The sequence below is a fragment of the Corvus hawaiiensis genome, chromosome 30 (assembly GCF_020740725.1).
Source record: "Corvus hawaiiensis isolate bCorHaw1 chromosome 30, bCorHaw1.pri.cur, whole genome shotgun sequence".
NCBI lineage: Eukaryota > Metazoa > Chordata > Aves > Passeriformes > Corvidae > Corvus > Corvus hawaiiensis.
The window spans coordinates 1,083,028-1,105,637 of NC_063242.1; the positions used below are offsets into that span (position 1 = coordinate 1,083,028).

Below are 22,610 nucleotides of genomic sequence, written 5' to 3' on the forward strand. Positions count from 1 at the left end.
AGTGGGAACGTACTTGATGGGTTATTGTTTCCTATTAAAGAAGCTTCTGTATTTCCTTGACAATTCTTCTGGTTTGGGGAATTTTTTCCTTTGATCAACAAGAAGCTGGCAAAGAAAATTACAGATCTCTATGTCTATGAGACTGTTTCTACTGAAGATAAAAATCTCATTTTAAAAAAACATTCTATTCTTAATATTTGCTTATTAGATTACACCCCAGCAATGTGGTGCATAATGTTTTAAAATTTGTCCACATCTGTCATGTAAAAAAATATACCTTACTTGCTTCTCAGCATGTAACCATATTCTATGCATATATGCATACTGTGTTGAAATGTATCTTTTTTTTTAATGTATGTACATAAATCTTACTTTAAATATGTTGGAAATAGACCATGTGAACAATTTCTCTGTTCTCTCACACATTTTAAAAAATTGGAAAGAGAACAGCTGTTTACGCTTGACTCTCTTGCATTTAGTGCAAGTACATTTATTTTTAAATCAACAGGCTTTATTTGTTTCAAATTGTATTAAATTTACAATTTAAACACTAAATGAAAATATTTATTGAGGAAATGTCAAAGTCATATATTTGGCTTTAGGGGGCAGAGATTATTTAACAAATACACCACACGTTCACAATGTGTAGGTCATCAGAACATGGGGTTTTCCAGGAATAGGTGTGGACCAAAAATCTCTTCTTATATGGCAGGCCATTCTTGAAAGCAACTCTGTGTTGGGCAGACCATTATGCTACTTGTGATGGCTATCTGTTCAATTTTTTCTCATCTTTCCTGTGACTTACGTGTACATTTCTTTATTAGATTTATTATCTCACACCATATGGAATGATAAATCCAAGTTAGTTGGAGTATCTGTTTCTTAGTCAAACCTAAGCAAGCAAGTAAGGCAAAATTTCAGTTTGAAACAAGCAACATAAAAAATCTCAGAGGTCTGAGAAACATGGTGCTTTACTTGAGGGTTTGGAGCCACAGCATAAAGTGGCAGCTAAAGCTGATTTTATTTTTAAAGCTATAATTAGAGCTTTAGATTCTTTGGTAAATAACTGGTCTACCATATGCATAAATTGTCTTCCCTGATGTTGCAAACTGGCAGGCTCGTGAGGAAGCTTACAGTTCATTTCATTGCTGCCGTTAGGAAAGGAAAGAAAGCACTTTCTGCTCTTTCGTCCTGCTCATCCTCGAATCCTCTTGGAGAATATTTGCGCAGAGTAATTTATAGTGGGCTGCCACAACTTTCTTGTGGAAGCATTTATGTTGCATTAGTCCAACACGTCAGCTTCTATTTACAAGAGCTTTTATCTGCCTGGCTTTTGCACGTATGCAGAAGTGCTAGTTGGCTACTGGGTTTGTACAAAGTACTGGCATGCTCACTCCACTGCTTGTTTTTTGGTTCATGGGAAATTGTAAAGGTGCTCTCTGCACTCCTGCCAAGGTAGTTCTTTCTGGAATAAGTGCAGAAAGAAGGGGAAAAAATTACCAAGATGGAAGATACCTTTGGCAAAAGAATCACTGTGTTTTCTTTAGCCTGGAAATTACTTACTTCCCTCAGATCCCAGATCTGTTTGGCATTTGCTGAATGCCATTATGTAGCTTTTCTAGATTTCCTGATACTTGATTTCCAGATATTTGATAGCATTTATTGACATGTGATGTTTTCTGAAGGGATAACTTTCTCTATTTTGGCAGTGTTGAGCTGTCTATTCACACATGGAGTAGTATTTTGGCATTAATTTATGTTAAATAAGTAATTGGTCATTAAATGTTGATAGTAGAAAATTTGTGAGCAGGACAGTAGTCTTTATTGTGCTTTTGAGATTTTTCCTCCTGTAATAAATGCACTGTATCATATTGTTTATTCAAAAGGCTTTTACAAAAAAAGCATTATAACTAGAAGAGTCAATAAATATGTTGCTGTTTAGTTCCTTTAATAAATCAAAAAGGGAACAGCCAGTGTAATTGCCTGAAGCATATGCTTATTGACTAGCATGAGGAAAAGTGATCCATTTTAAGAACAGGATTCACATACGTCAAGTTCAGCAGCTAAACATTCAGCAGTTGAGAATAGAAATGTCTCTAATCTTTTGCTGTTCTCTTCAAAGATTATTTGACATCCCGTGATCTTCAGCAGATGAGATGTCAGTTGTGTAGGGTGACAGCATTTCTCGTTTTAGGAAGAACAGGAAGGCAGCTGCAGGGAGAACACAAGGCAGCTTCTTCTATAGATAGGATAGGTTCTTCCTCAGGCAAAACACCATTAAACATATCAAGGAAAAATTAGTGCCACTTCACATACTTCATAAAATTGCATTCAAAAGGGAGCATTCCTGGAGTCTTGCCAGTTTTTATACTTGCAGTTGCCTTTAAAAGTTGGTATGTTATTTTTTCTTCATGTTCTTTCCTTATCAGTTTCACATCTTTGGCAAAACTACTACTTCCAGCTATCTGTAGTAAGTACAGAGCTTAGCATATGGCAGATAAAGAGATTTTTACAATAATTAGTAAAAGGAGCACAGGGCTTGTGAAGCTGTGTAACTGCCTTTTGTTAGTGGCTGTTAACTGGTGGAGTAATGTGTTGCTCTTTAATCCCCTTTGACTTTTGAGCTAATATTTTACCACTTAAACCCCCCCACACACAAACAGGTATTTTGTATATCTGTTTGTGTACTCAATTACTGCTTAGTGGCCCATATTCAGCTTACTTTTATTAGTTGTTATTTATATCTCCTTGAGCATGTAATTTATTAATTTCCTGAATCCTTCTTCTCTCTAGTGTTTCTTTAAATTTCATTCTTGAGCTGTTCTTTTATCTTATTTTACCTCTTTAGCAAAAACCCATTTGCCAACTGATACATGCATGCTTTGTTCTGGTAACACAAAGAATTAATTTCTCATTTCTGGATTTTTGGACTCATACCAACTATCCCCCTACTTAAAATGGGCCATGATACGATGATTTAAGGGAGCCAGGTTCTGCAGATCTTGTTCTCGTCATGAAAGAGTTAGAGATTAGCATTAAATCTATTTTGGGGATATAAATTATAAGGCTGTGAATAAAATGTATAATCTTATTCCTTTGTATAGAGTCCTCTCTAGTAATCTGGGAGATGGAAGTGATAAAGTAGAAAGGTTGATACTGCACCTGCTTCTTTAGCTATTGTTCATTAATCAGGTTCTCCTGGTGAGGCTTCTGTGTAAAACTGGAGTGTTCCAAAGCCTGATTTCTCATTTTGCAAATAGTTATTATTGGGAGAGAAATCCTTTGAAGAGCTGTCATTATTATTACTGTTACGTTATTGTGGGCTTCCTTTGAGCTTTTTGTTCTTAGTAACCTCACAACAATATCGTTTAGTAACAGTGGATGTCTTTATCCTTCAGTTGACACAGAAACTGAAGAAGTGTATGTTTAGCAAATACCCAGTTGTCTTCTTTTGCTTCTGCGGAAACTGTAAATATTGTCTGATCATTATCCTTTTTAATCATTTCTTAAAATAATGTTCCTTGAAACAATACAACTGCAGATGAGCTGGTTTTGTTCTGCATTACACCTAGAGTTGTGGTTGTTGGGTTTGGGGGAAGGGGGTGGGGGGGGGGGAGGGTGGAGGGGAAGGGATAACTTTTGCCAGTGGTTTTTTTGGTAGTTACACTGTTTAGTCCTTTGACATCCAGAGATGCTACTTTCAAGTGAAAAGCCATAGATAATAGCTGCCTAGCCTATCAAAGAGCTTGGAAGCAAAGTAGTTATTTCCTTGTTTGATAGCATGAACCTTTCTGTGGCAGACAACTTATTTCTAATTTTAAGCCTTTTACTGTATGGCCAAATATGTCGATTCTGCTGATAATGTCATCAGTTCTTGTCCTGTGGTAATTTATGTTCCTTATTCATTCCTGTATTCCCTCCAGTTTAAATGAAAGACTAAAACTGTGTAAGTAGCATAAATCTGCTTCCAAAGAACTGTGCTCTGCTGAAAGCACAGGTTGTTTCTTCTCATCGTGATCCCTGGCAGTGTGTTTCTTCCAATTCCTGGGAGGTCTCCCTCCACCTGGAGTCTTCTGATGAAGAGGACTTAGGTACAGCCTTTTCATGACTTCCAGTGTTTCAGATGTCATCTGTTCTCTTTTATTCACTCTTGCATTTTTTTTTTTTTGGGAGGGTAATACTGGTCTTTTGGAGTTCTTGCTAAGTAGATGAAACTCTGAACTATTTCTTCATAACAGTAGTGTGTTGCTGTCCAATTTCCAGTTCTTCCTAACTCATGATAAATCTCCTTGTTCATCTTCACATTACTCTGCTCATGTCTTAGTCTTCTTTTTCATCCCGTCTTTCCCTGCCCCCCATGCTTATGGCTTGATATCTGCCTAGCTACCCCTCCTTTGGGATGTTTCCATCTATTATGAAAATGACATATTTACTGTGAGAGACTCGATGTTCTTATGTTTCCCTTATAAAAGTTATCTTTTTCTAAACCTACAGATACATGGAAACTTTATGACTGAGTTTAACTGTCCTCATGTAAATTAGAAGTGGCTTCTCCTAATGTCAGTCACTATAATTTCCCTATTCTTTTATCTTTTTTTTTATTTCTTCCAATGGAACAGCTGGAATTTGTTCTTTTGAATTTCATCAGTAGATTCCTCCTTGCTTTCTTCATAATTACATTTTTCAGTTGGTGGTGATGAAGCACCATAATTAGGTTCAAGAGGTTTTGAGGCCCAAACACAGAGAATGCTGTGTTGGGTGCTCTGGCCAGTTTCCTCCTTCCCAACAGCTCAGATTTTACAACCATATAATCAAGATTTCACGCAGCAGAGCAGGCTTTCGCCTTTAATATTTCCAGGTGGTTCTTGCTTCCACATTGATTTTTCTCACATTATTCTCTGTATCAGGTACCTGAAGGTTCATTTCTCTCTTTCTCCCTGCCTTTCTTCTCTTATCTCTGCATCTCTTTGCTTTCCAGCACACCTCTGTGACTGTGCAGCTCCGCCCCATCTCACCCTGTGCACACTCTCTCTTTCTCTCCCTCCTCCCTTGCATCCCTCTGGATCTTTGAGATGAGTAGCTTTCTTGGCAGATTCACAGATGTCAAATAATTTATTTGGGCTTTAAACTCAGAGATCAATTGCCTGATGTCTACCTTGGTACTTTGTTGATTTTATTCATCTTTGGCACCCCTGCCTGCTGCTTTCTTATCCTGCATGCCTGAAGTGGTTGCCTTAACATACATACTTTTTTTAAAGCACTGTGCAGCCATATTCTCTGCAATGGTCTGCTTATTTTCTTGGAGGGAGTCAGTAGGCTTGAGGGGTAGGAAGGCAGGTGGTCATGAGATTGACTTTCCATGTCTCAGGCTTCAGGCAGTCAGCTCACACTATCCCCTCAGCCGCGAGGATTCCTAACCTCCATGTGTGTGCATGTGTGGGGGTTGTGACACTGCCCTTTAGCTGTGTAGTTCATCTTGTAGCTTTTATTAATTCACTGAAATCTCTAAGGAGCTGTGTTGGGGTTTTGTAGTAGTCTGATGAACATGTGGCTTAGCTGCTTGTTGTTTTATTCTCTTAATCTACCCACAATTACAGAGAAGCCATGTTAGAAAATTGTATGTAATGAATATTGAGCACATAGGACATGTGGGTTTATGCCAGTTTGGGACAGCTAATATTAAAAATGTATAGAAACACATACTTACACATAAAAGGCATTTGCATAAGACTGCACATCCATTTTGTTGAAGTTTTAAAAAGGTTGTGGTTTTAAAAATGCATTTGGATGTCTTTTTCTACCAGAAGAAAAATGTTTCTTTTTTACATAATAAACAGCAGTGGAAATATCCACAGGACAATGGAAAAAGCCCCAAAGGAAGCAAAGACCTGCAGTTTGCTGGGATCTATCTGATGTGAGCTACTTTCCTTTATTCTGTGGGCATGATATTTTTTGCTCGTTACCTGGAGCTGCAGAGTCCCAGATCATGGATTTTGTGCATTCTGGTCCAGAGTCCCAAGGTCAGGAAGAGGATGTTGTCCAGCTGTCCTCCTGTCACTGCCAGCTCTCTGCTGAAGGCAGGCTGAAATGCATATACCCTCACTCTTAACATTTAGCCATGCCACTGACTCTGCCTCCCTGCACAGTACTCTCTGCTCACCTGTGGAGTCCCCTGACTTCCCTCTGGCATCAGGAAAAGTGTGACACACTGATTTTTTTTCAGTCTGAGACTCAACTCTCCCAGCCCCAAGCATAGCCATGGGACCTCACCACACAGTGCTTGAGGAAGGAAAGCCTTCTGTGTTCAGCCTCCTCTTTGCTTGCAGAGAGGCACACACAAGGCAGGAACATAGTAAATTGTTCAAAATGCTGACTTTGCAAAGGAGAGGGAAATTATTTTACTGATTAAATATTCACAATGCGCTTGTATATGACAGCAGTAGGTTTATAAATACATGGATGTCTTGCTGTCTGGTAGGAGGCTCTGTGGAGGGAACCATTCTCTCCTTGTGCCATGATCTGACATTTGCATGTGCACAGAGACAGAGATCAGCATGTTTTTAGTGTTGTCTGCAGAAAAATTTGCTTTAATTAGTTAAAAGTAATGAAGTACAACAATGCATTTTATTTTAATCTGTCTTTAGAACCAAAATACCCAGGTCATTAACAGTGCTGTAGGTTTACTTTGTAAAGCTGTAAATGTTTTACCCAGAATACTTGCACTCTCAGGACAACTGAGGCAGATATAAATGACCTGGCATGGTAAAAAGTCTTCTCTCTTCATGGTATATGTATAGGTTTTAAATACTCTTCCTTAGCATGTGAGACCGCCTTTTTGAATTAATTCCTTTTGTGTCTCACACAGCTGCCTAACTCCTTGCAGGCACACACACTCTCAGCCCTCCCCCAGACATCTGTTCTGATTCTCAGTGCCAGGTGCCAGAGTTTAAGCTTGTTGGGAGGAGGGACGGTGACAAAATCCTTCATAAAATCAGATAGTAGTGATGTTTTTAACAATATTTGTGGTGGAATTTCATTTCTAACCTCTGGGTTTTTAAAAAGAACCCAAAAGCTGTTAGTCTTTATTACTGATTTTTTTCAGGTTTTATCTGGAAAAGGTCAGGCTTGGGTGAAGATTGGCTTGTTGTTGGGGTAAAGATTTCCCTCCATATCTTTTTCCCAAAGTGAAGCTGTAGTATCCCAGTAGTAAAAGACCATGGCAACTGTAAATCTCTTTCTAGCCTGGGATTATTTTTCCCACATGGGAATACATCTCATTAGAAACACAACTGTACCTTCATCACTGAATTTTGATCCACAGAGGTCTTATGTACCTTGCTTCTAGACTTGAAACACAGCTGTTCTTGAAATCTTCCAAGCATGTCCTAAAGCTGCCATTGGTTTCTAGAGGTCTCAGATGGCCAGTGTTGCTCCCATAAAGTCCAAACTGCCGAGGTCTAGGCTACTGTTTATGTACCATAGTGCTCCTGTTTGGCTTTTTGGGTTTGGTTGGGTTATCTTTGACAGAGCAAAAAATGCTGGGCTGTCAGAGCCAGGACATTTCCCTCAGCAAGGAGCAGGTGAGCAGCATGAGACTGTTCCCTTTCTCAGTCTGGGAACAACCACAGTCATCTCCTCTGTTCCACACTCTGAACTTGTCAGAAGGGGCTGTCATCCAGTTGCAGGTTTTCCCCTGAGTTCTGCTCTGATCTTAAACAATCAGACTACAGCTGATACCTTTCTCTGCCATTCCTTAGGATCTGCCTTGGAACGTTTTCCTCTCACCTTCTTGCACTCCTGGTGCATCAGAGACATGGCCAGGCTGCTTCTGCTTTCTGCCTTCTCACCCAGGCACTTGGTTTCTTGTCTCCCTTTTTCCATTGGGATAGGGAATATGTAATGTAACTGATAAGCCTAGAAATGTGAAGTAAATGGATTTATATCAGCAGCTGTGGTCTGAGCGATGGAGCATATGGGATAAAATTCAGAGTCCATGCTGCTGGGTTAGGGGAAATCAGGAAGGAGAAAAGAGAAGTTTAAGCTGCTCTTTCTCACTCTTTCTTTTCACTCTCCTTAGGCATGTCTGCCACTTATTCTTGCAGTCACTGAAGGCACAGGAACTCTCTGTGGCACTAGCATTCCTGCAGAGGCTTGAGAGAAAACTCTGCATCTTCCAGTGTATTTCCCAGGAGCAAAAACACTAGGAGTGGCTTGGCCACTCGCAGGCCCTGGTTGAAATTGCAGGTTTCAGCTTCAGAAGAGTGACTTGGTGTGATGGTCTTCAGATAACACACACAGGGCAAAATGTGTGACAAGGGGAAACTTCAGTGAGCAAATTTAAGCCAGATAGAGTGGAGCACGTTTTTCCATACTAATATTAAATGTGTGAGACCACCACTTTTGGAGACCAGATATATGGATTCAAGAAGGCAGTAGACAAATTCATGGAGCTGTCCACCAATGGCTATGGAAAATGCAGGCCTGGAGGCAGTTTCGCAGGGTACCATGAATCACAGATTGCTGGCAGCTCAGCCTGTCCATCAGGAATCACTCCACATGTTTCTCATGCTCTTTCTTTAAGAATTGCGGTTGACTTCTCTCACACATAACATGTTCAACCAAGGCGGGCTTTACTTCAGTCTGGTAAAGTGCTTAGTGGCTCTTAGGATAGAGCTTAATCAAGTGGTGAAACTGCCTCATGATACTTCCTCCAGCCTCTTTAGGAGAATGATCCCATAGGCCCATCCAATTGTTTAGTTCCATGCCTGAGCACTCTTGGCAAGGGGAGAGCAGCCTCCTGTACCCTCTGAAACACAACATGGGTGTCCCTAGGAGTGCTCATTAGCCAGTGCCCTATTTATATATAGTGCAAGGCAAGTTTTTGGGAAGCCCAAAGATCCAAAGCTAATAGGGTTGTTAAAGAGGATGGGTAACAGAAAGGGATGGTTACTGAGAGGCATGATGTCTGTTTAAGGGTTTTATGCTCTGTAAGATAAGCCTGAAAAGGACAAAACTAAATAAGGAGTCGCTAAGCCTTTTCTATTACAGAATTTGCCTGCCCTTGGTAATATTCCTTCCTGCCCACATTTTTGTTTGTGCTGATAAATGTCCTTGCATTAATAAACTCATAATGCATCTTGTTTATCCCTTCAAAGCCAGCCCTTGCAGCTTTCATTAGCATTTTTGGATATTTATGGCTTTGTAAATGACTGAAAATCTGCCATTTGTCATTAGGAATTAAGAAAAATCTTCCTTCCACTTAGAGCTGAAGCTCAGCTTTGGCCTTTGAGGGACTGAGCCACCTCTGGGCCTCATAGACAAAAACAAAGTCAGACAGTGGCCAGATTTACAACAGCAAGTGGCTCTTAGTTATTCAGATGTCTTTGATAATGTGTCATCCACTGTTGCTGGCAGGGATCAATGTTTAGGCTCAGAATTAATTTCTCTCTAGCTGGAGAGAAAACAAAAATATCTCTTCTGCAAGAGCAAAAAGAAAAAGAGGTAGTAACAAGGAGAGAAGTGAAAACAGCACCAGGCACATGGAAAAAACCGTATGTATATATATGTATATAGCATATACACACTGCAGAGGATAACAAAGTGCTCTTCAGAAGAAAACATTGTATTTCACTCTGCTGTGCTCTGTACTTTCAACTGTGAAATACAGGAAGTTAAGAAAATTTTCAAGGTTTCAAAAGGGAGTTTATCTTGTAATTGGTGAAGGGCTAAAGAGTTGGATGGGGAGGGATAATAATCAAAGAAGCCTTTTCAGCTCTAAACTGTAGTCCAGAAAATCAAAGAAAGGGATGTTAATTGGTTTGTACAACATGATATTTTCAGTTCAGAGTAGCTTCAGCCACTCAATGGTACTTTTTCTTTCTCTCTGCAGGTTGATTAAGTGAATAGAAGAAAAAAAAAAAAAGAAAAACGAAGCTACTTTCAAGTATTGAAGATACAAGGCCAGGATGAACACGAAGGACGGAAAAGTGTCTGAAGGAGGTCTCAATGTCACACTTACTATACGCCTTCTCATGCATGGCAAGGTGAAGCATTTTATGTTGCCTGTGTGTTGAGTGTGTGTGCAGCTACCAGCAGAGCCTGGCAGTAACACTGACAGAGGGTCTGCTCCTCCTCCACTATGAGTCAAAAGCACCATTGCCACGGCCAAAAAATCACCCCCTGCCTTTGAGGGAATCCTGCTGAAGTTAACACTGCAGCCCGAGCTCATTGAAACAAACCCTGCCTGTAATGAACCCATTTTGAGCGGATCCGACGGCAAAAAAAAGTTCTTCTTCCATTGATAGTGAGCCAAATTGAGCAGACCCTTGCAGGAGGCTGACCTGCATACAGCTCCCCTTTCTCAGCATTTGCTGGGTTTTGCAGGGCTTTTTTAGGATACCGGAACATTGACTCGTGTGAAATAATTGCCACAGAGTTACTGTCTGTTTCTGTTGAATGCAAATGGGGTAGAGTTCTTCGTTATTCTGGTGTGACATCTCATCAGAGTGGGCCCTCTGATATGCCAGGGATTCGTCCAGGTCCTCTGCGAGTTTGCTTTGGAAGGTTGACTCTCATTTCCTTTCTGTCCAGTGCAGCACTTAAAGCATGCAGATAAGTGGGAAATCTGTGCCATGGACGAAGTGCCAATTCAGTATTGTCAGACTGAACAGTCTGGTCGCTGCTTATTTCCCATTGACATATCATAAAGTGGGCTTTTAATTAAAAACCACATTTCATAGGTTTGTCTGTATTCTTTGCACCAGGCAACTCCAGGCATTTTTAGGCTTAATGAATGAATGTTAAATAAAGAAGGTAGTTTGGTCTCTTCCTTAATGGGGAACAGTGAATATATATGCATATTATTCTGGAGATTAAATTTGTATATATAAATCTAAAAAAGTATTTTTACTCCTAGAGTTTAATTTTATAACTAAAATACTTTCACATTTTAAAATTGTGAATGTTTTCAACCTATTGCATGAACACATACATGATAAACTCATAGCACAAATAGGGCACTAAGGTATCTCCCACTGTATTTTACTTACGGACAAGTATGGGGGGGTACAGCTTAAGTTTGCAAATTAAAAACCTCAGAAATTAGGTTATGTCAGATGAAATTACGTTTTTTCTCAGAAATGATCTAACCATTTTGTTTGATTTTTTTTTTCCCCCTGAAATATTCAGCTTCAGGCAGGCATCTGGTGTGTAAATCTGCATCTTAAATAGGGATCTGTCAAACAAATTTAATAACACTCTCTCTTACAAAACCCACCTAAAATCTGTACACGTGTCTGTGCTCAAAATTAGGTCTTCAGGGTTGATTCTACTGAGTTCTGGTCCCAATCCATTAAAGCATTTGAACACATACGTATCCCAGTGGGTATAAGCAGCCCTACTGGTTGCAGTCAAATTCCCATGTGCTTAAGTGGTGGTGTTTTGGGCTTTTTTAATCATTGTCAGACAGCTCTGCTTGTTTCAGAATCATGCCTTTAAAGCAAAAATCAAGTGTCTGTAATTTTCAGGACATCTTAGTTAAACTGTGAGCTAGGATTATTGGGGTGTTTTATAAATCAGAAATGAAATCAGATGAAGTTCATTTTCTCTGTTAAACATCATTGATGGTGCGTGCAACCACTTTTAACAGTAATGGATGTTATGTGTGCAACCTTCAATGCATATGTAGCCCCAAGGGTCTAAATTAAACCCACAAAAGCTACAAAGCTCAAATTTTACCTGGATCTATACAATGCACCCTCAGTTAACAAGGCACGATGGGTATTCTGTTAGCTCCACTATGTTCTAATGATGTATCCTATTGTGCCTAAGTATTGGAAAGAGTACATTAAATCAGACTTTATTTTGGTGATAAAAGTCAGATGCTTTCCATTTCTTTGATATCATTTCTGTGATTTAGAAATAATATGGAGGAATGAAGGATGTGTGAATCAATATGATCTCAATGTGAGAAGGCATTCTGAAAGCTGTATATGCCTCTGGAAGAGAAGAAACACATTTCTAGACTCTTCCTTGAGATTTCTTGTGGTAATGTTGTCAGTGGAAATTGCTGATCTCTAATTAATATTTCTAGAAAAAAAAGTTTGTCTAGAAGCAGAAGTTGGCCTGTAAATAGCTGGACATAACTTGAGAGAGAAGAAGGGAAATAAAATAGGTTTTAAAAATAACAGTAGCAAGCTGGATTCAGTTACTTTTAAATTAAGACAATTTTAAAGTTACTTATTTATTAATCCGTTTCATGGAAAAATGAGGATCTCTCCCCACTAACCTTAACTCTCTGTGTCTAAACCATTATTACCAGTGTACTTTGCATAGGGAAGACTATGTACTTTGTGTTGTTTGCATGCATTTTGGTTGGAAGTCCCTAACTCATGCTACTGTGTTTGCTTATCTTGGCTGTAAGTTCTGTAAATGTAGGAAATTTTCAGCATGTACTTTTCATGTGATTTGTATAGTGGCTTTAAGTCAAGAATGGACATCTTAATTAGGCAATTAAGGTAAATTCTATACGTGCAGAAAGATTAGGATTTGTATGAATGGACAGACCTGTCCAAGATGGTAATGAATAAAAAAACCACAACAGCAAACAAATTAAGTGGCAAAAACAAAAGACAACATTATTGTGTAGTGAAAGGAAAACAAATGGGAAGAGTGCCTCCCCAGTGCAGGTAGGACACCACTCACGAGCACCTTTGCTTTGGGGAAAGGAGCATCTGCACGTCCAGCTGAGTTCGTGCAGGGCTTTGTGCAGCCTCTGGCTGCAGAGGCTGGGATGGCCCCAGGGAGCACAGCCACTCAGCCACAGCATAGCAAGGTTTGGGAGCAGCCAGCTGGCAACAAGGCAAGGCACAGCCTTGATATTCTCATGGCAGAAAACATGGTGTTAAGGGAGGGAAGCAATTTTTTTATCAGTGGAAATGGAAAAAGAGTTTGTGCAGACCCAGCAAAAAGCCAACCACTGCAAGGTATAAAAGGTTAACCTCAGGGTAACCTCAGTGTTTCCAGGGCCTGGTATGAAAGGTATCCTCCTGAGCTGGGACTTCAGAGATTTTGTGCTGATGCAAGATGAAAGGTCTAATTTCCATCTTGTGCCATGTTACATCAGTGAAAAAGTTATGATGGTGTTACAGCCCTGAAGAGAAATCATGAGCAGCACAAAACATTTGTCACATTTTCTGGTGATGAATTAGAGGGCAGGTGTTGGCGAGGATGCCGCAAGGGCAGTGCTTAGACATTCCTTGCATCCACAGAGAAGCAACTGTCAGTGTTTGCAGGAAATCTTAAAAGCAAGATTAGGAAAAACTTGTTACGAGGACGTGTGAGGAGGGGAGGAGGCTGCCTGGGCATGTTGCACCATCCATCACTGAAGGTTTCTAAGGACAAGTCAGACAAAAACTAAATTCATCCTGTAAAGCTGCACTTCACAGGCGCTGCAGCCTCTGCTGCTCAGCACCTTTTTGACCAAGTTACCTGAATGCTGCTCCAGAGAGGTCAGAAACAGAAGAGCTGTTTGAAGGACATGCAGTTGGATATACAGAATATGTTAAATACTGCAGATATGCATTTTCATCCTTTATTAATGAGAAAGATGTACCACATTAAGAAATAAAGCTGTTTCATACATTTCAGAAAAGAAAAACAGAGACTATGAGTTGAGGCTGTTTACAGTGCCCTACTTTTGTATTTTCCATCTGATTCTTGCTGTTTCTTGAAGTAAAATAAGTAAAATCACTGTGTAGGACAGACACGTGAATGAATATGGGTATTTTATTATCTTTGTCTACTTCAAAAGTATAATTTCTGGGCAAGATGGAATATTGCAGGGATTGCAAGATTTCTGCTTCCAGCAAAGGCAAGAATAGCAACATTTGCCCAGATCAGATCACTGTTTTTGAAGGGTGTAAAGAAGACAAATGGAGTGTATGTGCATTCATGGGCAAACAGCCCACAGCCATCAGAGCCCTCTGTATGGAGAGGCAGAGCTCAGGCCCCAAAAGAACTTTATCTTTTACTTTTTCTTCCTTTCTAAATTTCTGTCAAGATAAAAATTCTTTTGGCTCTTTGCATGTTATAGGGTATAGGTGTAGAGCTCCACATTTCTTACTATTCCTTGCTCACCTGTTGCTGAATTTTCTATGCCCCTGACTTGTGGATGATTTTTTTTTCCTTGCTTACTGCCATGGGTAATGAAGTTGAAAGACTGAAAAATTGTAGCACTGCCCACAGGTGTCTGCCAACGTACCTTAGCACTTGACATCTGCAGTGTTCTTGATCTAGCTTTGGTCAGTTCATGCCCAGAAAGAAATAACTGTTGAAAAAGCACCTATTTTGACTATATTGGATAATGATTACATGATTTTGGACTAGTTTGATTTTGTACACAGCCAGTGTTAACAGGCTGATTAAGACTCTGGAGACTCACCATTAAAGGTTAATTTTAGATGTGGATGGTAAAGAGACTGTGCCAGTAGAAAGATCTTAAATCTCAGGAAAGCAGCTTAATGAAGATTTAAAAGCCAGGTCCATGAGGTGGAACAGGAGAAAATGTTCAAATGGGCCAGCACAGAAATGGCAGCAGGTCACAAATCCACTGTGAGATCCACCTCCATCTCATAGTGGTGGTGCAAAAATCTCTGCTTCCTCTCTCCAGTACAAGCCTGCAGGAGAAATAATGCATTGTTTCCAAAGACACTGTGTGAACATGTGCATTGATGAAATCATATTGGGTGCAGTGAAGTCTGCAAGAAACCAAAGTAGAATATAGTAATGTATTGAGTCTGAGGAATCTTTTAGAGAAAGAGAATGGAGTTCAGCAATAAAAACCAAAATGGATTAATGAAGTCGGATGGTTAGGAAGAACAAGGAAATAATTTACAGGTAGGATAAAGGAGTGAAGGGAAAACTGGCAGGGAAGTAGGACTCTTGCCAAATACTGAGAGGTGTAAATTGGAGAGTTGAGGCAATTAACTGGAGAAGGTAATTTAGAAGATACATGTTCAGTGACAGAAGGAAATCTGGAAAGCATAAAAGGCTAAAAAGCATCAGATGTGGCAGTGGCTAGAGAGTGGCACATTTGGGATATAGTAAGTTGGAGAGGAAAGCTATTGCAGCAAAAGTGTGTGCAATTTTGGATGTATAGCGTTGGTGCATCATGGGGCAAAGAGAAAGTAATTACCTTACCACTCTTCTGGCAGAATCACACCTGCGGTTCTGTACTCAGCAGCAGGTGCCACGTGTGTGAGTGATGGTGAAGACTGAGCAGAGGGGGAATTCACAGAACGATAACAAAAGTTTTAGGAGACTGAGGAGACTGTGCCTCGCTTTCTTCAGACATCCTCATAAATAGATGGAGAGAATAAATACAAATGTTATGGAGTGTAGTTATTTTGAATGCTGCAAGTGCTTGTGGCTGGAAATAATGGTATAAAATACTGTTTTGAAAATAAATCTAATAAGGGAATCCCAAGAAAAATTTCTGGTATTATGATTTTCATTATGTTCTGTAAGTCTCCTATGCAAATTTTAGACCTGTCTAGGGAAGAATAGCACATGTACTATTAGATTGTATAATCTGCATTGGTGGAGGAAAGATATGATGACTGAGTGGAGCTTTTGTTTCCTTGATACCATTTGCTCAATGATACATTTCTCATTCAGCACTAGTGAATTAGAAAGATGTACCAGCAGTCAAATGTTTGGGTTTGGACAAAACCCTACGAGTGCCTTGAATTTTAGGCACTAAACTTCCAGTACTTACGGCTTTATTTTACATTCCCTGAGGAACTCAGGGTATCTGAGTTCAAAATTGTTTCAGCAGATCAGTGGGTGACTTGTGGCACTGGAAGTACTGGATACAGTGGATTTACATCCAGCTTCAGTGGTGACTTTCAGACATGTTGATGATTACTTTGTGGTGCTACATACAGAATTTTTACAAGAAAAAGAAAGAAAATTTAGATTCATAAATTGATGGCTTATACTTACCAGCTCAAATACAGAATAAAATCATGAAGAAAAATGGCCTTTTTCATTAGTACAGATAATACCATTTTAGCATCAGGGATTTCTTTTAGTGGCCATTTTTTCAGTGCGTGCTTAATTGCCTCCCTGAAAGACTGCAAAGCAAGTACAGAAATTAATTTTACCTGTCTTAAAGGTAATGCCCTTCTCCTTTTCCATTTTTTATTTTTTGCTTATTGAAATACAGGATGCAACAAAGTAACTTTAAGAATCACCTCATCAGTAATACAATCCAAGCTGTAAAATGCCAATCAAGCCAATGTTTGTTCTATTCTTTCCAGTTTCCACGAACACTGTCAGGGTATTATGAGGATTGACTGTCCTGCCTATTGCTATTACAGTTCCTGTTTTGTTTGCTTGCATTACTGTGATACCTGAGAGCCCTGGTCATGGAACAAAAGTCTGCATGCAAATGTACAACACAAGATGGATCTCCTCTCAGTGTGTTTGTAGGAGCGGCCAAGAATCTCTCACTAGCCTCAAAAATCAGCAGAAAGGAAGAGAGTTCCCTCAGCCCCTGGGCACTCTCTGCCCCCTAAAACAATCTCCATAGCTGAGTGTTCCCACTTTTACCCAACAAAATCTCCTCATTGGTCCATGAGTGCAGTGAACTGAGATTGCAGGAAGTCACACTCCCTACTCAGTGCTGCTGCTTCAGCATCACAGGTGTGGGGACAAACATAGCAACAGAACTGAATTTTTGGGTTGGTTTTGGCAGGCAAGGCTGGGAGCTTAGGTGCAAAATGGAATGTAAGCTGGTTAGCCATCTGCTGTCAAAAACCAAAGGAAAAATGCTCATTGGCACAGCAACCCAAGAAAAAAGTTTAGATGGACTTGCAGAAGATGCATAATACTGGAATGTCCATCAGAAAAACCATAATTTGTAGATTTCCTCATACACTACCACATTTGTTAGCGTAAGATCTGCCTTGTGGAATACTCACAGCTTTTTTACAGGCTAGCCCTCGTAGTTCAATGCCTTAGAAAGCCTCGGGCAGCCTAGAGAGGTAGCATGGGCAATCCAGCATTTCAGTAGCTCTGAAAGTGGCGAATAGTAGCTGCAAAGCTGATACCACCAGTAGAAGCAAAGAGGGAGAAATGTAGCCTTTTGGTTTGCCTAATTCCTGCAGTTAGAAGCTTTCAAACAGAGACAGACACACAGATGTTGTTCGCAGAAGGGATGCAAGCCAAAGAGCGCGGGCCTGCTCTGAGGTCCCTCTTTTATTCGGGAGAAAGGAAAGGGGCGGACTGGGGGCGGACCGGGGGTGACCAGCCAATGAGACACTGCTCCAGCATTTGAGTTTCTTTCAGTTTGGCCCACGCTTGGAACAAAGGAGTTCAGAGCACATGGCAGGGACAAGTCCTGGCTTGTTTGACCAGGGAGGGGGAAGGGCAGCTCGGAGCAGGCAGCAACACTGCCTCAGTAAGGAAGGCCTTGGACTGCAGTGCCTTTCTAAATTAGGGTGCTGAGCATCAGACGGTGACTACTGAAGCATCACCTAGGAACATGAGATCTCCCATGTCTGTGGAGCTAATCCCACACAATCCCAGAACACAAATAAGATTCTCAGTTTATCCAAGGTAGCCGTTTTTTCCCTGAGATTGACACATGACATCATGTTTCCAAAAACTGACTTTTCTTCTAGTCTTTGAAAAATGTTGATGCCCCATATGCTCCATGCAAATGCGTTGTTCAGAACATCTTTGTGGAACATGTTCTTGGGATCTTCCATGCAAGCATATTCGTGAGCTTAGTCGACTGCTGGCAGGTCTGTCCTCAGGTGAAGGTGAAGAGAGAGAGTTGAGTTATGTTGTGCCTCTTTATGGATGGGAGAAAGGCAACTGGCCTGGGTCTAGAAAACTTTATCACACAGCTGTCGTGTGCTGTTGCCAGGACCCCTCCTTGCCCCATGACAGATGTGTTTCCCCACCATGGAAGGCTGTATTTCTTTCCTTTCAAAGCTGTTTTGTTTGTAGAGTCCAGCCCTACTGGATCTGCCTTGTCCTTGCTCATAGAAAGCAGGTTAGCATGTGCAATAAGAGCATTGCCTGAAGGATTTTCAAGCTTTAGGATGGAGCCTGTTCTTTGTCAAATGTTTTGGGGTGAAAACATACATTCCTTTATTATTTCTTAAATGTGTTTTCCATCTAGACATGGCTTTATCTCAGGGATCCTATGAATTTTTTGTTCCATTTGCCCCGTAGCGCTGATAATAAAAGTTGCATGGTAATAGAGCAAGACCTGTGGGTTTCTGTGGTCCCACAATAGCTACTACCGGTTTTTGTTTTGGTTTTCCAGGACTCAGTAATTATTAAACCAACCTCACACTTGGAAAAAGTCATGGAATTTCACACTTTATGTTTACAGATCAAAGGTTAATCTTTAAACCAAGGTTCGTTACCATTTGTTAAGTCTCTTGTTTTCTTAATATGACTGATTTCTTTCTCTTGTTATTCAAAGGACACACCAGATAAGTGATTAAGAAACAGCCTTCTTCTACAGCCAGTTTTATATCTTTGTTTAGTTATTCTTACTATCAAGAGCCCTGCAAAAGCCTTGACTCACAGACTTTTTGGCTGCCACCTTTTGTTCTGCTGGTGCTGCCTCGCCTCCACCACAGATGATGCAAAATGTGCAGAAATAGCTTTCTGCTCTTTGATGGGCCCACCACTTCCCAAGTGTTCATTAACAACAAAATTCATCCCATTCTTGTGAATAAGGTGTGCAAATAATATTGTATGCTACATTTCAGCATGAAAGAAACCATCCCCTGGTTCTACCGTTGCTTTTCCTCAAGTTATCTGCAATGAATTGGCTGATTGGTTAGCAATATACTTTACTGATGCTGGGAAGTCTCCCAGGGTTTGTTGGTGAGGTTCAGCTCTTGTTGTTTTATCTACTTGATTAGAAATTGCCGACTAAAGAAAATCATGATGACAACTCACTCCCCCAGGCTTGAGAATTATCTTCAGGCTATCTGAAATCAGCACGTAGATTTCAAATTTTCCTGGGGTTTTCCAAAACGACTCCTTGAGCACAAGTGTGAGGTCCCCTGCTTGAGATGCTGCCACCAGGTGGTAATGCCCTTTGGAAGGCATTACCTGGGCTGGGTACTCAGCACCATCTGAAACTCAGGCTCCTTTGGTGAACCTCAGGATAGGCACCCCAGATTGCTGTCATTCCTTGAAGGAAAGTTGATACCCATTGTTTAGTTCCTGCATGTATATGTTGACTTCACAAATATACAAATACACCTGTGTGTGTGTGTGTGTGAGTATGATTCAGTGGGTGTAGGCAGACACACACTTGCAGTGCTTTAGGGTCATCCTGTTCATCCAGCATGGGTGCTGTGGCACAGCTGCTTCTGAAGGATGGCTGTTTATATGTTGAGGCCAAGGAGCCTGGGTAGTACTTTTAGCTCTGGCATCTGTCTGCCAGGTGGGTTGGCTTGGATCTTTCTCCCACTGAGTTTGAGTTCCCCCCATTATAACTTCTTTTTGTGCACTTCTTTTTGATCTGCTGTTGAAATGTGATTATATGAAACTCAGTAATAACTTTTTCCACTATATTTACATGCAGATGGTTAGTCAATAAATCAGATTGAAATTGAAGATAAATAGTTACTGCTAGCTTATATTCCTGAGCACTGGGAAACAGCAGATAGTTCAGGAGTTGTTAGTTTATTGTAATAAGCAATTACTTACTAATACAGCTAAATCAAACACTTGTCTGACCTGCACTGAGGCTGAACTTGACATGAGTTGTAGGACTCCTCTCACCAAACTTTGCATATATTAGTGTCAGTTTAGGCTGCTTCTACTGCAGATGAGAAAAGCCAAAAACCCTTGGGACTACACTTCTTCCCTCCTTTTTTAGGAACAAAATATCCTGCATCATCTCTGCCTGGACTGCAGCGAGGGTTGTCTGCCTGACTTACACTGAACTCCTAACTTGTAATGAACCAGTGTAGGTGACAGACATCTTATGCACTTAACTACAGCACATTTCATGTCTGGCAGATTTAGAAACATTTTCTGAAGAAGATAAAGCCATCAAAGTAACCTTGGTTAGAAATAATGCTAAAACTTGAGTGTCATAAAAATGGTGTTAAATATTATCTCATTTAGCAGTAAACTTACTTCAAGGTGATGTAAGGAACTGTATGAAACAAATATTGGACTGCAAAAAGAAACATTAAAGGTTTGGTGAAGTAGCTCTGGTAGTTTGAAGAATGAGGTGAAAAGAGTCTTTTGATTTACTCTGTGGCTGAAATAGGTTTCTCATCATAGTAAAAGACATCATCTGTTGTCACCAATACTTCCTAGGAACTTTCCTAGAAAAAGATGAGGCCCCAGAAAAGTCTGAGGTGACCCATTTAAAATCATTCCTGGTTTGTTTTTTTTTTTTAGTAATTTGTATGAAGCAAAATTTTGAAAAAATCAGAAATGTCCATGTAAAGTTAGTGCTTTTCTCTGTCCCTGTGACCTAACCTCACATTGCCAAGCAGAATCCCATCTCCCGGTGTAGAGGGAGAGGTGGCATTGTCTTGGATGTTTTGAAACGGCCTTAAAGAATAAGCTCTGAAGTCACCCTTTGATGAGGGGGAGATTTGAAGTACTCTATATGATTACAATGACATTTGCTAGCATGTTCCAAGGAACTGGTCACCAGTCTTACTGAAATACTTTTTCTCAGTGGGATTCACACAGTTCTTTCACTCAGTTCTTTGGTAGTGTGTACTCTTTGTTAATAAATAACAAGGTGATGATCGGTCATGTAGAATTCCTGTTCCCACTGAAATCCAAAGCAAAACTCACACAGAATTCAGTGAAACAAGCAGCTTGAGAATCTTTATATTTTATGCTCTCCTTTGCTTGTTTAAATACTCCTAATTTCCGTGTTGGAAATGGGCCGTCTTTTTTACCAATGCTACAAACAGTACATTGCTTTTCTTTTCCTAAAGCAAAGTATGTTTTCCTATTTCCAAGGAAGATATTTTTGCATTTATTAGCCATGACCCATCCATTCATTTCTGAAAGAACTGCATCTGTCATTAGGACCCAAGATGATCGAATGGATTGGGATAGATTCCATACTAAGTTTATACTGACAAGGCCTTGGAGGTTCAAGACCAGGCCTACAGATTCTAGTGAAACTTCAGATACACAAAACATGAAGCTATACCATGGACTGAAATATAGTTGCTTGCCCATAGCAACTGAAACAGAATGCTCTCACCCCTAGCAAAAGGTTCTTCTACCTCCTAAGAATTTGTATTATGAAAGTAATTATTTCTGAAAGCTGGAACTGAGAAGAATGGAAGAAGTTTTTAAGATAAAACTTCCAGATGTGCTAAGTGGTCAGATAGGAACTGCTGGACATGGGAGATTCCCAAGGCTTGTCATCCCAAGCCTTGCTCCCTGTATTGTCTAAGCCCATTCAGCAATTACTGGTAGATTGGCAGAGTTACGATGATAATATAAAAAATATTAAGATCTTAAAAATTTGGGGGAATGTTGTAACTGCTGGACTCTGCCTAGCAGGCTGCTGCTCCCTGAGAGCTCAGCAAGGCTTTCCTAGGGCCATGCGATCAGTCACATCCCAGAGTCCATTTGGGACAGCCCTGCCATCTGGCTCCGGCAGCCAGCAGCGTTACAATGCAGTGGTGGTAAAGAAGGCAGAGAAGGGTCTCTCATGAGGGTTTGAGATGGCTTTAATCACATCTCGTCCCCGAGATGTTCAGAGGTGGAGAGACAGCGTGCTCTGAGTGCGGGATGGTTTTGTCAGGGGCCCAAGGGCGGTCCCTGGGTGGGTTTGGGGTACAGAAACAAATAGGAAGAAACCGAGGGAGGGGCCAAGACCAGGGAGGGAACAAGGGGAATGTACAGAATCAGGGGATTAATAGGCCACCCCAGGGGAATGGGTGTCCCAGATTTGTGTCACTGCTAACAAAAAAAGCTGCATCTCATTTGAGAACCTAGGCAGCGTGCTGGTATAGGTGTCTTAGGCACAGGAAAAGGTGTGACCTAAACCACCATATTAAGAGACAATATTACAATAATTTGGTTACAAGACAGAAAACTGCAGTGAGTCCACTTCATACATTCCCATTCTCACAGAGCTGCTTCTTTGCTTTGTATGTACAGAGGTGCAGATGAGGGTCCCAAATGGACACAAGCAGCTCTACCAAAAACACTCACACAGCTGTGTGAAGTGTAAAGGTCTACTCTACATCAGCCAGCAGAACTGTAGGTTTGTAAAGCAGATACCTCTGGAAGATTTGCATCTCCTGTCTGGACAATATCCAGTCACTGGTCAGTATGTACAAGAGAGCAGAATGCCATCTTGAAAGAGCAGTTGGAAGAGAAATAATAAAGGGAAATGGGAAACAGGAAAAGTACAGTTTGAAAATAAACCTGAGAAGGGGCCTCACAGGACTGAGGAATTTTGTGGCTAATAAGGCATTGACTTCAGTGGGTATAAGGCTATGACTGAAGAATCACAGACCAATGAAGGTTACAAGGGACCCCCAAAAGTCTTCGTCTGACCTCTTGAATCAAGCAGATTCCAT

General features: G+C 40.6%; 1 protein-coding gene across 19 annotated transcripts in view; it reads left to right on the forward strand.

The window, feature by feature from the left end:
- The window catches only part of LOC125318595 (poly(rC)-binding protein 3-like), a 509,055-nt gene that overhangs the window by 436,253 nt on the left and 50,192 nt on the right, over positions 1 to 22,610 (forward strand). For all 19 annotated transcript variants that reach the window (XM_048289516.1, XM_048289519.1, XM_048289520.1 and 16 more), the window contains one exon: positions 9,890 to 10,043. In XM_048289516.1, the coding sequence (XP_048145473.1) occupies positions 9,966 to 10,043 (78 nt within the window). In that variant the 5' untranslated portion in view covers positions 9,890 to 9,965. The remainder of the gene's footprint in view (positions 1 to 9,889; positions 10,044 to 22,610) is intronic.